This window comes from Anabrus simplex, chromosome 8, assembly GCF_040414725.1.
Source record: "Anabrus simplex isolate iqAnaSimp1 chromosome 8, ASM4041472v1, whole genome shotgun sequence".
Classification (NCBI taxonomy): domain Eukaryota; kingdom Metazoa; phylum Arthropoda; class Insecta; order Orthoptera; family Tettigoniidae; genus Anabrus; species Anabrus simplex.
This window is the reverse complement of record NC_090272.1, coordinates 140,803,938-140,817,220: the sequence shown is the minus strand read 5'-3', so window position 1 is coordinate 140,817,220 and position 13,283 is coordinate 140,803,938. Positions and strand designations below refer to the sequence as shown.

General features: G+C 36.9%; 1 protein-coding gene across 1 annotated transcript in view; it reads right to left on the bottom strand.

Annotated features, from left to right (window-relative positions):
- Positions 1–467: 467 nt before the first annotated feature.
- bchs (WD repeat and FYVE domain containing 3 bchs) overlaps positions 468–13,283 on the bottom strand; it is a 478,767-nt gene continuing 465,951 nt past the window's right edge. Inside the window, exons 55-56 of the mRNA XM_067152491.2 lie at positions 6,799–6,996; positions 468–761 (exon numbers count right to left, since the gene is read on the bottom strand). Of these exons, the coding sequence (XP_067008592.2) occupies positions 644–761; positions 6,799–6,996 (316 nt within the window). The 3' untranslated portion in view covers positions 468–643. The remainder of the gene's footprint in view (positions 762–6,798; positions 6,997–13,283) is intronic.

The following is a 13,283-nucleotide window of genomic DNA, read 5'->3' as shown; positions in this document are numbered from 1 at the left end:
GTTGAACATCTTCATAAATTGAAGATATAAACTGGTGCACATCCATTCCCTTAAAATCTGTCCCTCATACATTTGTAATACATAATCTAAATGTAATACTTCAAGAAAATTCAATATATGGAAATGACAATATTCCATATTTAGTGTAACTGAAAATTAATGGAAGAATTTGGTTGCATAAAGCCCAATCATAACCAATAAAATGATCAAATTGAGAGGAGAGGATAAGTATACTAGGAGTAAAGAACTGATGGAGTCATTTGTCTCTTCAATACAGCAAACTAACACAAAGCACAATTAAATACCAAATTTGTGACCTCACATTCACATACACACATACTCACAAACATAGAGGTTGCGATAATGCTGATATACATACCTCTGAAGTGAAACTCTCATTTTAACAACAGTACTGAAATGAAAATAAATACGGGTACAGAGAAAGAAGGGGAAAGCACATCTGTTCATTTCACTCAGTCAGACAGACATATCTATATTCTGTCTTCATGAAAGATCAGCCGACGAACGAGAGTCTACGAGAACCTACAGGGAGAGTATTGTCTCATCTCTTCCAGGAGGACAGAAGCTGCCTCTTTTGTAGATAGGTGTTAACAGTTCCCCAGCCAGGGGTAACTGCTAGTGACTATGTGCCCCCATCTCCAGAATGATGCTGTGTTCTCAGTGCAGCATAGCAACCTTGACACACACGCACTGGCTTCAAGATTCGAAGCCTCGATATCTCCGACTCGAATCGGCTACATCTGAGGGAAATAAAAAGGATATTGTAGCATAACAGTTTAGGTACAAGTAATTCAGCAATTACTCAGGTAACTCAGAATTTCTTCAGACAGCGGAAAAGAAAATACAATGATAACCAATTCTTGCTGTGCATTATATTACAGTAGAAGCCCATCATAGTGAGAATTCATGACGAAAAATTTACTCACTATAGCAGATTGTCATTATATCCGATTTTTGTATAAAAGTCGGGAAAACCCCCATGCACATTAAAATCAATATGAAACAGCTATCAGTTTGTTCAAAACTTGCACTTCTGCGGATGATATCCACACCACAGCTTACCTGTTTGTTATTTTTTGAAATCCGATACTATGTGAAAGCGTTTAATTTCATTCTGAAACAATTATAGTACCGTATTACTTCGCATCCAAGATGACCCCCACTTTTTCTTTCAAAATTTTTAAATTAGTCTTAAAAAGTGCTTTGTAAAATCATATGAATGCCTTTGTTGTACAGTACGCATTTTTAGACTATTTTCAGACGCCAAACATTGGCTTTCGTTATGCCATTAAAAAAATTTTTTTTTTACGGCTGCACAATTATTCTTTATTTCCATGGGTTTAATGACCATTAACTTAAAATTGGCATCATAACATCGAAGAGAACCCATTGAAAATTTGCCGGCAATACCTGTTCCATGTATTTACAATATGACTATCCATCACGAAAATATTCCTGCTGTCTATAAAACTTAATTTTACTAAGCGCCAGGTACAGTAGATTAAGCGTTATAAATTTCATGTTGCTGGTCCGTATTGAACTGAGAATAACATATGAGTAACAACACAGTAAAGGTTTCCACCTATTCAATACAAAATATATGGGTCGAAACTAGTACCATGTAATTTTAAAATATTGTGAATATATTTTGTATTGAATAGGTGAAAACCTTTACTGTGTTGTTACTCATATGTTAGGTACAGTAGACGCATTATAACACTGCCACTGAGTATCCGTGGTCTTTCAAAAAATTCAAAGGCGTGCATGTTTTGATGCCATTCTGCAAATTTGAGAAATGATTTTGCAGAGGCTAATAGAACGTAATTTTCCCTTCACTATTTCCTGAGATCCAGTGACATTACACAGAGGCACTGTACAACCAGTTGCTGTGGTTAGCGATGTATAATAAAGAGGCGGTCATTCATTGTCAATAAGTTTTGTGCGAGTGTGCGCAAGAAAAGAAGCGGCGTGGTACTGTGGTATTTGCCAGTGGTATTCATTACTGTTAGGCCACAAATGCAAGACAACCCTTGATTTTTGCAAGAGATTCTGAGGTAAAAAAAAGAGGCATCTTAGATTCAGAGAAATGCGGTATCACTCCAGAGGCTTCTGAGGCAAACATTTCAGTTTTCTTCTTCAAACGGCGTCACCTAACCAAACCGTATATGTATCATGAATACATATTTCAAAATCATGTAGAGAAATGATAACCTCCTTGCTAAAAGATTACATATAAATAGCCTTTCCGAAATTTAACTAGATGCAAGAAAATATAACTACCCTCTGAAATCAGTGATGTACTCTGCCATATCTTGAGGTGTAACAAATTCTTACTTCATTTCAATATATAATATTAAAATTGAGAGGTAATTTACTTGAGCCTTTATTTTTAACGAGTTAACAACTGCTATCGGCCATGTTATTTATGCATTTATTATGAAAACGTGTTATCCTCTTTAATTTTTAATTTTCTTTAGAGAATAGCAGTCGATGGGTATTACTAATAGACTCCAACAAATGTTGACGAGAGAGCTCGCAAATGCACACAGCGAGAAAACTATACTGTACCAAAGATTCTCGATCACATTTTGTGGCAATCATTCGGTTTTCTCATTCAAACAGCGTCACCAATCCTAACTTAACCGTACTATACATATGATGAAAACGTATTTCAAGCGCCAGTAGAGAAATGATAACCTTCTCGCTATAATTTACATGATAATAGCCTTTCTGTAATTTAACCAGATGCGAGAAAATATAAACTAATCTCTGAAATCAATTATGCGCTCTGCCAAATCTTGAGGTGTATCCCATTCTTACTTAATTGCAGTATTTAGCATTAAAATTAAGTGATTGTTTAGTCAGCCTTTACTTTTAACTAGTTAACGAGTTATCGGACACGTAATTTACGCATTTATTACGAAAACAACTTCTCTTTCATTCCAAATTTTCTTTATGGAACAGCAGTCAACGGGTATTTCTAATCGACTCCAACATCACCTTTGAATGATACAGATGTTGATTCCCATAATAGGGAACCAGAAATATTTGTCTTGAATGAGTAAATTTATCTTACCCAATACAATGATCCATTATTGGACATTATAAATTTTCCTCCACAGTATGCACTAGCTATGCATCTTGGTAAATGTGCTATTAACCAACCAATGAGCCCAACTTCGCACACTGGGGCGAAACACTGGCAACCAAGAATGAGTTAGCTGGAAAATTTATAATGTCCAATAACGGACCATTATATTGGTATTGTCGCCTTCGAATGTCGATGAGAGAACTCACTAGTGGACATAGCAAGGAAACGATACCGAAGGTGACCGATCGCATGCCTCATAATCGCTGGGGTGCATAAATATCGGTAACAGAAAAATCGTGCACGCTTAATCGCTCGTCATAATGGATGCGTCAGTGATAGGACTCTTGCTGTAACCAAAGGATAATACACAGTTTAATACAGGAATTTTGAAGGGACACACAAAAATTGTCGTTATAAGGGTTTTTTTGTTATATGCCCTACTCGATATAGTAGACTTCTACTGTATAATGTAAATATATACAAATTAAGTCCCCTGTAGGTGTCTGTATCAGTTTGTGTGGGCTACTTTTGAGAACCACAGAATGGATTTTGATGCAGTTTTCACTGTTGTATAGAGCACTTATCTAGGAATGTTTAGGTGTATGACAAAAGAGAGCCAAGAATGGCCATTTTTGGAAAGCAAGTTAAAAAAGAAGGAAACATCCACCATCAAAGCATTTTCTTGGCTTACACTGCTTAAATCATCAATAACAGTCCCCAAGTATGTATGGAAGAATTGTTGAGCATACAGAGAAAATCTGTGACTGTACATATCTACTGTATCTGCAAAAAAAGGTAGCCTTTAGTTAGAGTTTTTATATTGTAGTTTGCAATAAAATATATATGTTGAAATTAGAGACCATATTGTGAGAATGACTAAGAAATTCTTATCATAAACTGTTTATTCATCTCAGTAATCTTGTTAATACAATAATACCTTATGTAATTTCCAATATAGTTTACGATTTAACATTATTTTAGTGAAAGTGCTGGAATGGTTTACATGTCGCAAGGGGGGAGACAGGAGTGAGTGGCACGAAGGGCATTGTAAAAGTGCCACTGAACTACGTACATATATTAGAAGGAAAAACACGTATTATAAGATCGTCTGCAAGGAAGTCTTATAAGGCCTATTACCATAAATTTACAACTGCCTAAAAAAAGCTCCTTAAAAAAACAGTTGTGATGGTACATTATCTACTGTACCTGTAAAAGGTAGCCCTCAATAAGTGGGGTAGGTTGCACACCATTCATCTACATTACAGCATGCCATATAATTTATAAAATATATCTCGTCCACCTTTTGAGTTGGAGATGGTGATCTAACAGAGAGGCCACTCAAATACTGACTAAACAACAGCCTAAACTCATTTTCAACATCTCTAATGTCTAGTGATGGACTGATGAAACATTAACACCTCTCTCTGTTAATGACATCAGTGTGCCAAAATTTAGCACCCAAGAAATACTCCAACACGCTAGTAAAACATTGAAATTGACATAATTGATAAGGAGATTCCACCTATTCAATACCAAAGAATAAGAAATGTAGTGAATTACATTCTCATTTAATAATAATTAGAAATGGTACCGGTTTCGACCCTAGTCCAGGTCATCATCAGCCGATTAAGAAATGGAGAACAATGCATAGGATCAGTAGAAGAGGTAATATGAAAAGGAAATGAACAGCGGTAGACACTGTAAAACTTACAAGAAGTAAAATACAAGTCATTCAAAAGAAAAACAGTGCGCAATTCTCTTAGCGGCAGCAAGGCAGATGCAGCGCCAGGCAAAGTCCCACAATGATTACGAATAGCGGAGAACTGTTCAAAGCCAGTTATTTAAACACTGTCAGGCATAAAGTCACATCACAATCGAACACATACGAAGGTCCATATTCGTGTAGGAGTTGAAGATGAGCAGATTCATTGAAGCAACTTGCCAGCTCCCGGTGATCAGCGCGACACATTCACTGTGGTTTCAAACGCCAAAGTAAAATGGAGAATAGCTTGACTATCCAGTTATTTTCCTTGGTTGTGGGAAAGTAAGTATATAGATAAATATAATAATTGAGTAAGTAATTGTGCTCCTATAGAATTCTTAGAACAGTTGACGTGAAAAAACAATTGTGAAGAGAAAAAAATATAGTAAAAAGCGCAATACCGGAAACAAATGAAAACATGTATGTACAGTGCGCAATTTTTAAAACGTAAAAAATTCAGGTCTAGATTGAAGTAGTTGAAATCGGCGTAAGGCAGGAGTTGAGTATGGATGAGAAAAATCGAAATGAAGGTGGAAATGAATTTTTTTTTTTGTTGTTGTTGAGAAAAGATAGAATAAATTAATAGAGGAAGAGGAATAGTGGAAAAAAGAGAAGAGTGAAAGGAATTGAAGATTAAATGGTGTTGAGGAAAGATAAGGTAGGGAGATGAAGGAGGGGTAAAACATTGATTCAAGTTTCTTGAATTTTAAGAAATGGATTGTGTTAGGATTCAATTTTGCAATCTTGAGCATAATATGCGAATGTCTAACTAGTGATGTAACATCGTGAGTACACTGAGCTAACCTACATATCTAGCGATGCTATTGGTTTATGTATGTTGAGTCCTCCACCCATAGGCTGGTTGGATCCTCAATAGCTACACCATCAGCTGTCTTAGACAGCCTAGGCATTAGTGAAGAAGTGTACTAGGGACATTAGGAGTGACATAGTTTCCTGTTGCTTTCCGTATCGAGCCATAAAGTGCTATTGCATATAAGTCTGTCAAACCCGTTAAAATGCACACACTAACCAATCCTATAAGCAACACATTCACGCCATTCATTACAGGGACTGGCTGTATAAGGATTGGTACTTTTAGCATTGCTCGTACCTCAGTCGCTTTCATATAATTGAATCCGAGTATGAGACTGAGACAGACTGATGAACGAAAGTAACGATTTTGTAATAGCACATACTAGAAGAAAGAGTGCAGTGTAAACACTATGTCTTGCCAAAAATGGATCGGCATATTATTGGCTTAATGTCCCACTAACTACGTTTATTGATTCTGGAGACACCAATGTGCTGGAATTTTATACCATGGGAGCTCTTTTATGAGTGGTAAATCTACTGGCAGAAGGCTCTATATCTGAAAACCTTCAAATACGACCAGACTGATCTAGGACTGAATCCGCCAACTTAAGCTCAGAAGGCCAGAGTTTTACTGTTTTACTGTCTTAGCTACTCAGTTTGGCACACCAGTTATCACTTGCTACCTTCGATGGGTCAGAACTCTTGTCCTGGAAGTCATTCATAATTATAAACAACTTTTGTTAGCTTAGAACATCAAAAAATGTAGAGGACTACTCAGACACAGAAAAGACCTCCTGCAGACTTCATAATGCTATGCAACTTAATATTAACAACAAAGAAACCATCAATTCACAAACAAAATTTGAATTATCATTATTCAGCATGAGCTGATCTCAACATGTGGGTCAAATGTTAGCTTGGTGATCTACAGAGCCATGTTATAAACTCTGTTTTAATTGCTGCAACTTTTTTCTTCTTAAGCGGATGTTTTAACATGCATGGCCTTCCATGAACAACCACAAATAAGGATTTTAAAGCGACAAGTGAAAGAAAATGAACTGGACATATTTATTTTTTATACTCAAGGTGTGTGCACATAAAAAATACTTACTTTGAGCAGAAAACCTGACCACAATTACGACAGTGGTGCCTCCTCTCGTACAGAGTGAAACGTACTCCACATCCCACACAGGAATCTGTGCCTTCATCCTTGAGCCAGTGGTCAGCAACAGCACGACCTGGTTGATCTGATACACACCAAGAGAACACACGTCCTCTTGCATCACCTACATACACCGTCCGATGGTCCCTGAATGACAGAACAAGGATAATGAATACAAATAAGAAGGGAAAAGTGGAATAAAATAAATAAATTTAAAGTTAGAATAATTAAGTTGCAAAGTAAATGTAGAAGGAAAGAAAAAGTTGGGGGGAGGGGGGAGAGGGGGTATGTTTATTTTATGTAATCGTTGATATTGTCAACACAGCAATATAACTTTTAGTGCTATGATGATCCCTAACCATACGGATGAGACTATTCATTTTGAAAACTGCACGTGCATTGATTGGGATCCAAAGCATGGCTGCCTTGCTTAGAAGTCAATATGATGTACATACCACCTCTCTGAAGTAAATATATATGGTAGAAATACACATAACAAAGGAAGATGTATAAAAAGAAATTGTTTCAGCAGTGTGAGCATAAGGAAAAATTTGCTTGGGGTGGAACATCATGGAGTGTGGCATGTAGTTTGGAAAACAAGGGTACAAGTAGTCAGTGACTGCAGAGAGAGGACAAAATGGTAGTTAGATGATATCAAGGTACAGATTAATCAATGTTAGAGCATGAGCCTATTCTAGCCTTGTAGTGTCATAAAATGTTCAGGAGTGAGTCAATAGATGATTTTGACTGAGCATGAGTAGAACAGGAGGTGGTTTAATGCGCTGTTTGCAAGTGCTTCATCTTTATCCACACAGGCAGCTGAAAGCAGCAGTCGAAAAAAAAAGTTATCTTCCTATAATTTTTGGCTAGCAAAATCCAGCTCTTAACATCTCTAAATTAAAATTTCGAAAGTAATATTAGGAAATAATATGAATTCCTTACAGAAATTGATATTTTTTATACAGCTGTGATGCCTTTAGGGCAATTGTAGGCCCCCTAATGACCCTACATGGTTAATGTTAGTGATTAGTTAGGTTCTGGTTAACCAGAAAGCACCATGAGTGACTCGTTAGATTCTACTTAACTGGGAAGCCCTGTCAGTGACAGAGTTAGGTTAGAGTTTGGTTATGTCATGTAATGACAATAAGTTTTAGTGTTGGTCATATGCCTTCAAATGACCCCACATGGTCATTGTTTACTGGAGAGCACTATTAGTGACAGGTTTAGGATAGAGTTTGGTAAGGTCATGCAGCAACCTTAATTCTTATAACTATTAGTTATGATGCCTCCAGGGGGAGCTAAAGGCTCTCTCTGATGATCTGACATGGTCACTATTAGTGAATGGTTAGATTCTGGTAATATTTATTTGTCAGTGTCAAAATTACTGACAGTGAAGGTTAGAGTACCATTTGTGACAAAGTTACTGGTAGTGACTCGTGAGGTTCTGAATGCCTGAAAGCAATGTGCGTAATTAAATCATGAAATGGACCAATCAAGTCCAAGGTCAGAATATTGATCATATGTTATCTCTCTTCTTTGACACAAGGAGATACATTCCTTCTAATTTTTTTTCTTTGCTAGTTGCTTTACGTCGCACCAACACAGATAGGTCTTATGGCAATGATGGGACAGGGAAGGGATAGGAGTGGGAAGGAAGCAGCCGTGGCCTTAATTAAGGTACAGCCCCAGCATTTGACTGGTGTGAAAATGGGAAACCACGGAAAACCATTTTCAGGGCTGCCGACAGTGGGGTTCGATCCTACTATTTCCCAAATACTGGATATTGGCCGCACTTAAACGACTGCAGCTGTCGACCTCGGTACATCCCTTCTAAGCTCACTGGAGGTTATGGGTAATACTAACATATGTGTGTATGTATATATGTATGTGTGGGTAAGTTTTCTAATTGGCTTTATCTCTTCCTGTCACCTGATTGGCTGGATTTTGTGATTTTGACAATTAAATATGATGACTGGTTGTGGGAATTTTCGGTGTGATGTTTGCTGATTTTTTAAGTTTCTTGCATTGTACTTCCTCTGGTTGATTTTCTCCTCTAATCTTTGTAATCAGTTTTGCTAATTTATTCACAGGGAAATCATGCCTATTTTTCTTTGTGATGTCGCACAGGAATATCCAGGGTATGGGTAGGTAAGGTTACAGTGAAGATTTGGAGATTACCTTCCTAAGGCCAGTGAGGTGTAGAGTACTGCGGATAGCAAGGGACCAGGCAGCATCAGAACAGTAAGGCGAGTCGAACTGGAGCTGTCTTCACTTCTTCACTTGGACTACGTATGGCTTCCAATGGGAGCATCACAATGTGTTGGCAGCCCTGAGAGTGCTCTTTGCCATATGTCACCTGGGTGGGAGAGTGAGGGGATCTCATTGTCATTACTGTGCCAATTACCCACAAAGGCTCCATCCTCATCACATGTTTGACCCACTGCAGTCTGGATGTGTTGATTCTGTCTAGTAGAGATGTCCTAATCCCAACTTCCTACATCACCTCCTCATTTATTAACTTGTCTATCCTCTCTTCTGGACAGTGGACCTCAGGAACTACAATTCCGATGCCTGCAGTCTTCCATTGTCTCTTTGTGAGGGTGCATAATTCAACACCACAGGTCAAGATCAGTAATGAAGTAGCTATTGAATATTGCCAATTATTGTGCTTTTTATGGAATCTTATGATCCCAAAGAAGGGTCCTAATTTGTTGCTAGAAGAATGAACTCTTTTGCTCCTTGCCTGCAATCTCTCTTGTGGGCAAGCTTTCTCCTGAGACTATAATGCCAAGATAGGTAAAAACTATTCACACTCTCTAACTGGTGGTCTTCCGGTTTGATAGCTTGATAGTTCTAAACTCTTGCTCATGTCCTGAACTCTTACATAACTCGTGTCATCATGCTGCCAGATTAGCCATCGCTGAAGCTCAGAAGGATAAGGGATTCAAAGTATACCAAGAAGTTCACTGTTTCTCTTGTAATGACAGCAATTGGTGAATAGTCATTATTGCCTACAAGGCAAATTCTTCACAGGGATACATCATAGATCCTACAATAAGGTTTGAGACTCACTTCAATCAACCCGAGGAAGTCAATGCAGAGAAGAGCATCTATGAACCTATTGTTGAATATTTCACAGAAATGTATCACATTACATATAATCAGTCACTGGTTTGACGTTTGCAACAAAAGGCACCAACCCAAAATTTTTGCAGACTTCTCTAAGGAGTTCAGACTTCATCACTTCTTCTTCTATAACTTTTTCCCACACCTGTGGGGTCACGGGGGTGAACTGTGTCAGACATGTGGATTTGGCTCTATTTTATGGCCAGATGACCTTTCTGATGCCAACCCTACCCAGAGGGATGTAATCAATATTGCGTCTTTTCATTCTTGTTGGTAGTGTGGCACGCTGTCTGAATATGAAGAGGAGTGTGCTGGGACAAACACAAACACCCAGTCCTCGAGCCAAAAGAATTAATCAGACACTAACAAAATCCCCAACTCGGCTAAGAATTGAACTCGGGGCCCTCTGAACAAAAGGCCTAAATATATCATAGAAAGAAAAGAAAGATCCACCTGATCAATACTTATTTATTAAATTTCTTAATAACAGAACCGGTTTCGACTCCTCACAAAGTCATCTTCAGCTGTCTTGTACATTTACATTAGATTACATATTCTTAAGTGTTGTGCCTTGCCAATTGAAAAGATTGTATTTGACAGACATTAAGTAGTCATGTTTCAGAGTGGTTAGTCCAATGTTTATATACTTAAGTTTGTTTGTAGACTTAATACACATATTAAAATGATAATTATTTAAACACATTAAAAAGATTACAATACATGATAAAATATTTCTATGTACATATATTCTATTACCGTCCAAGTTTTATGGGTAAAACATGTTTTTAAAATAACTTTGTCATCTTTTGTTATTATGATTCGTCTGATATAAAAAGATAATGTGCTCGAGTTCAGCTTTATTATGTTCTTGTAATGTATTGCATCTAGGCTTTATACTTTGTCAGATAAAAGAACGCGTGTCAGAAGCTGAATTGACATTTTTCAAGTGAATAGTATTACGCTCATAATAATGGTATGTCAGGTAACACAAATCTTATGTTAAATGACCTATTAAGCATAAACTACATAAAGTACACAAAATACAACACAAGGTAAAAGTACACTTTAAGATGCAAATGTCTAGTTATAAAGTGAAGGGTATAAACATTCATGCAAGTTTATGCCGAGTTTGTATGGGGCACTTTGCATCATTTCATTATATTCACCAAAAATCCAACCACTATACAGCTTGCAAATTTTTTAATATTGTTAAATGTGTACAGATTTGAAGATGAGTGTGTGCTGCTGGAGTTGTTGATAATCTTGAAACCGTTAAATGCAGATTTCACTGACGTGTAAAAACAGTAGTTGTTGGTGGTGGTTCTTTTTCGGTCTATGACGATTGATAATTATCTGTAAAGAGTAAATTAAATAAATTTAGAAGTTTATAAGTGTTCCGAAAGTGTCTGCCTGTGTGTGCATACGTAAAGGTTACTTACTGTTGTTGAGTGGTTGAGAAGCGTACAGCTTGGCTGTCTGGCGTGTACTGTAGCGTGTACTTCTAGTGTTAGTATCTGTTGCTGTGAGGGGAATGGAGGGGTGGGTAAGGGAAGCTGTCTTGTGTGTAGGGGCGGGGTTAGCGGTGTCTGTCACCTTCGCTGTGGTTTGCGTGTGACGTTGTTTGTTGATTGTTGTAAGATAGTAATTTTTTACAATAGGAATAATTTTGTTAAATAAGATGTTGGTTTTTTTGGTTATTTCGTTAATATTGAAATTGGGGTTGGAATATTGATCTATTGTTATGTATAGTTCTTCTGTAATATTGAGTAAGGGTCCTTTGGGGTTTGTATTTAATATTTTCATATCGTTAACTATATTCGTATAATTATGTTTGTACTCGACCCTACGTTGACCTATCGCCGAAAAATGATTGTGCTTTACAGCATTGACGTGTTCATTGTATCTGACAACAAAATTTCTACCGGTACGTCCTATGTAACTTGTTAAGCAATTATTGCAGCTGATTCGGTAAACTCAAGAGCGAAGGTATTTATTGTTATTATTAATACTCTTGGTATTATGTATGATGCTACTACTATTATGCATGGTTTTGAAGGCTATTTCGAGATTGTGCTTCTTGAAAATGTTAGTTAATGGGTATATGTGTGTGTTATTGAAGGTGAAGGTTGCATAGTCCTTCTTAGGTTTGTCTATTTTTAATAGTTTAGTTTTGGGTCGAGACTTGATCTTTTGAATGATTGAATTAACTATTTCTTTCTTGTATCCATTTTTTCTTGCTATTTCTTGAATCAGAAGTATCTCTTCGTTGAAGTCAGTTTTTGATAGTGGTATGTTGAAGGCCCTGTAAATCATACTGTGATAAGCTGCTTTTTTATGGGAGTTGGGGCGAATGGAATCTATTTTAATTGTGTTTATTGTATGAGTGGGCTTGCGATAAATTTTGAAGGTCAAATGATTTTCATGTCTAATAATAGTCAGATTGAGATAATTTAATTTGCAGTTACTCTCAGATTCTTTTGTAAGCTGTATATGTGGGTCTATGGTGTTTATTCTGTCCAAAAGGTTGTTGTCATTAGTTAATCTGTTGTCGATGATGACAAAAACGTCATCAACAAATCTGCACCAAAAAAATATTCCATCTATTTTGCTGATTGAGGTGTGTTCGAGGTGGTCTATGTATATTTCGGCTAGTATACCGGAGGCGGGGGACCCCATCGGTAAGCCTAGTTGTTGATAAATTGTAGAACCTAAAAAGAGTTGTTCTTAACGGCGAATTCAAATAATGTTATGAACTCCTCGATTTCTAAGTTACTTAATTTACTGTGAGTTTTGAGATTGGATAAGATTATATCTATGTTTTTTTTAGTGGGAATATTCGGATACATATTAGTTATGTCGTATGATGCTAAGGAATGGTATTGTCCTAACTGTAGCTCCTTTGTTTTATTACAGAAAACTACTGAATTGCGTATAGTTCTATTAGCTTGAAAAAAGTAATGGTAGTTGTAATATTTTATAAAATGAACGTATTGGCCCAATTATGTTTCAGACCCCTACTCAATATATCGGTTTCTGTTTTCTTCGAACACTGTGTTCATGAGATTTTTTAACGGGTGGATGGAAATTGTGTTCAATGTCTAATTTAGACTGGGATGAAGTGTTATTCGTAAAGGGAATCGTGGGTTTCGTTCTTTGTGTCTGTTTTAAAGTCTCCAGTTTTTTTTACTGAGGGTGTTATGTTTTTTATGGCTAGGTTTTCTATTTTGTCATTAGTAATGCGTTGAAAGTGATCCCAATAGCTGTATGGCAGTTCTTGGGACACTTTCAAATGCAATAGGTATAATTCA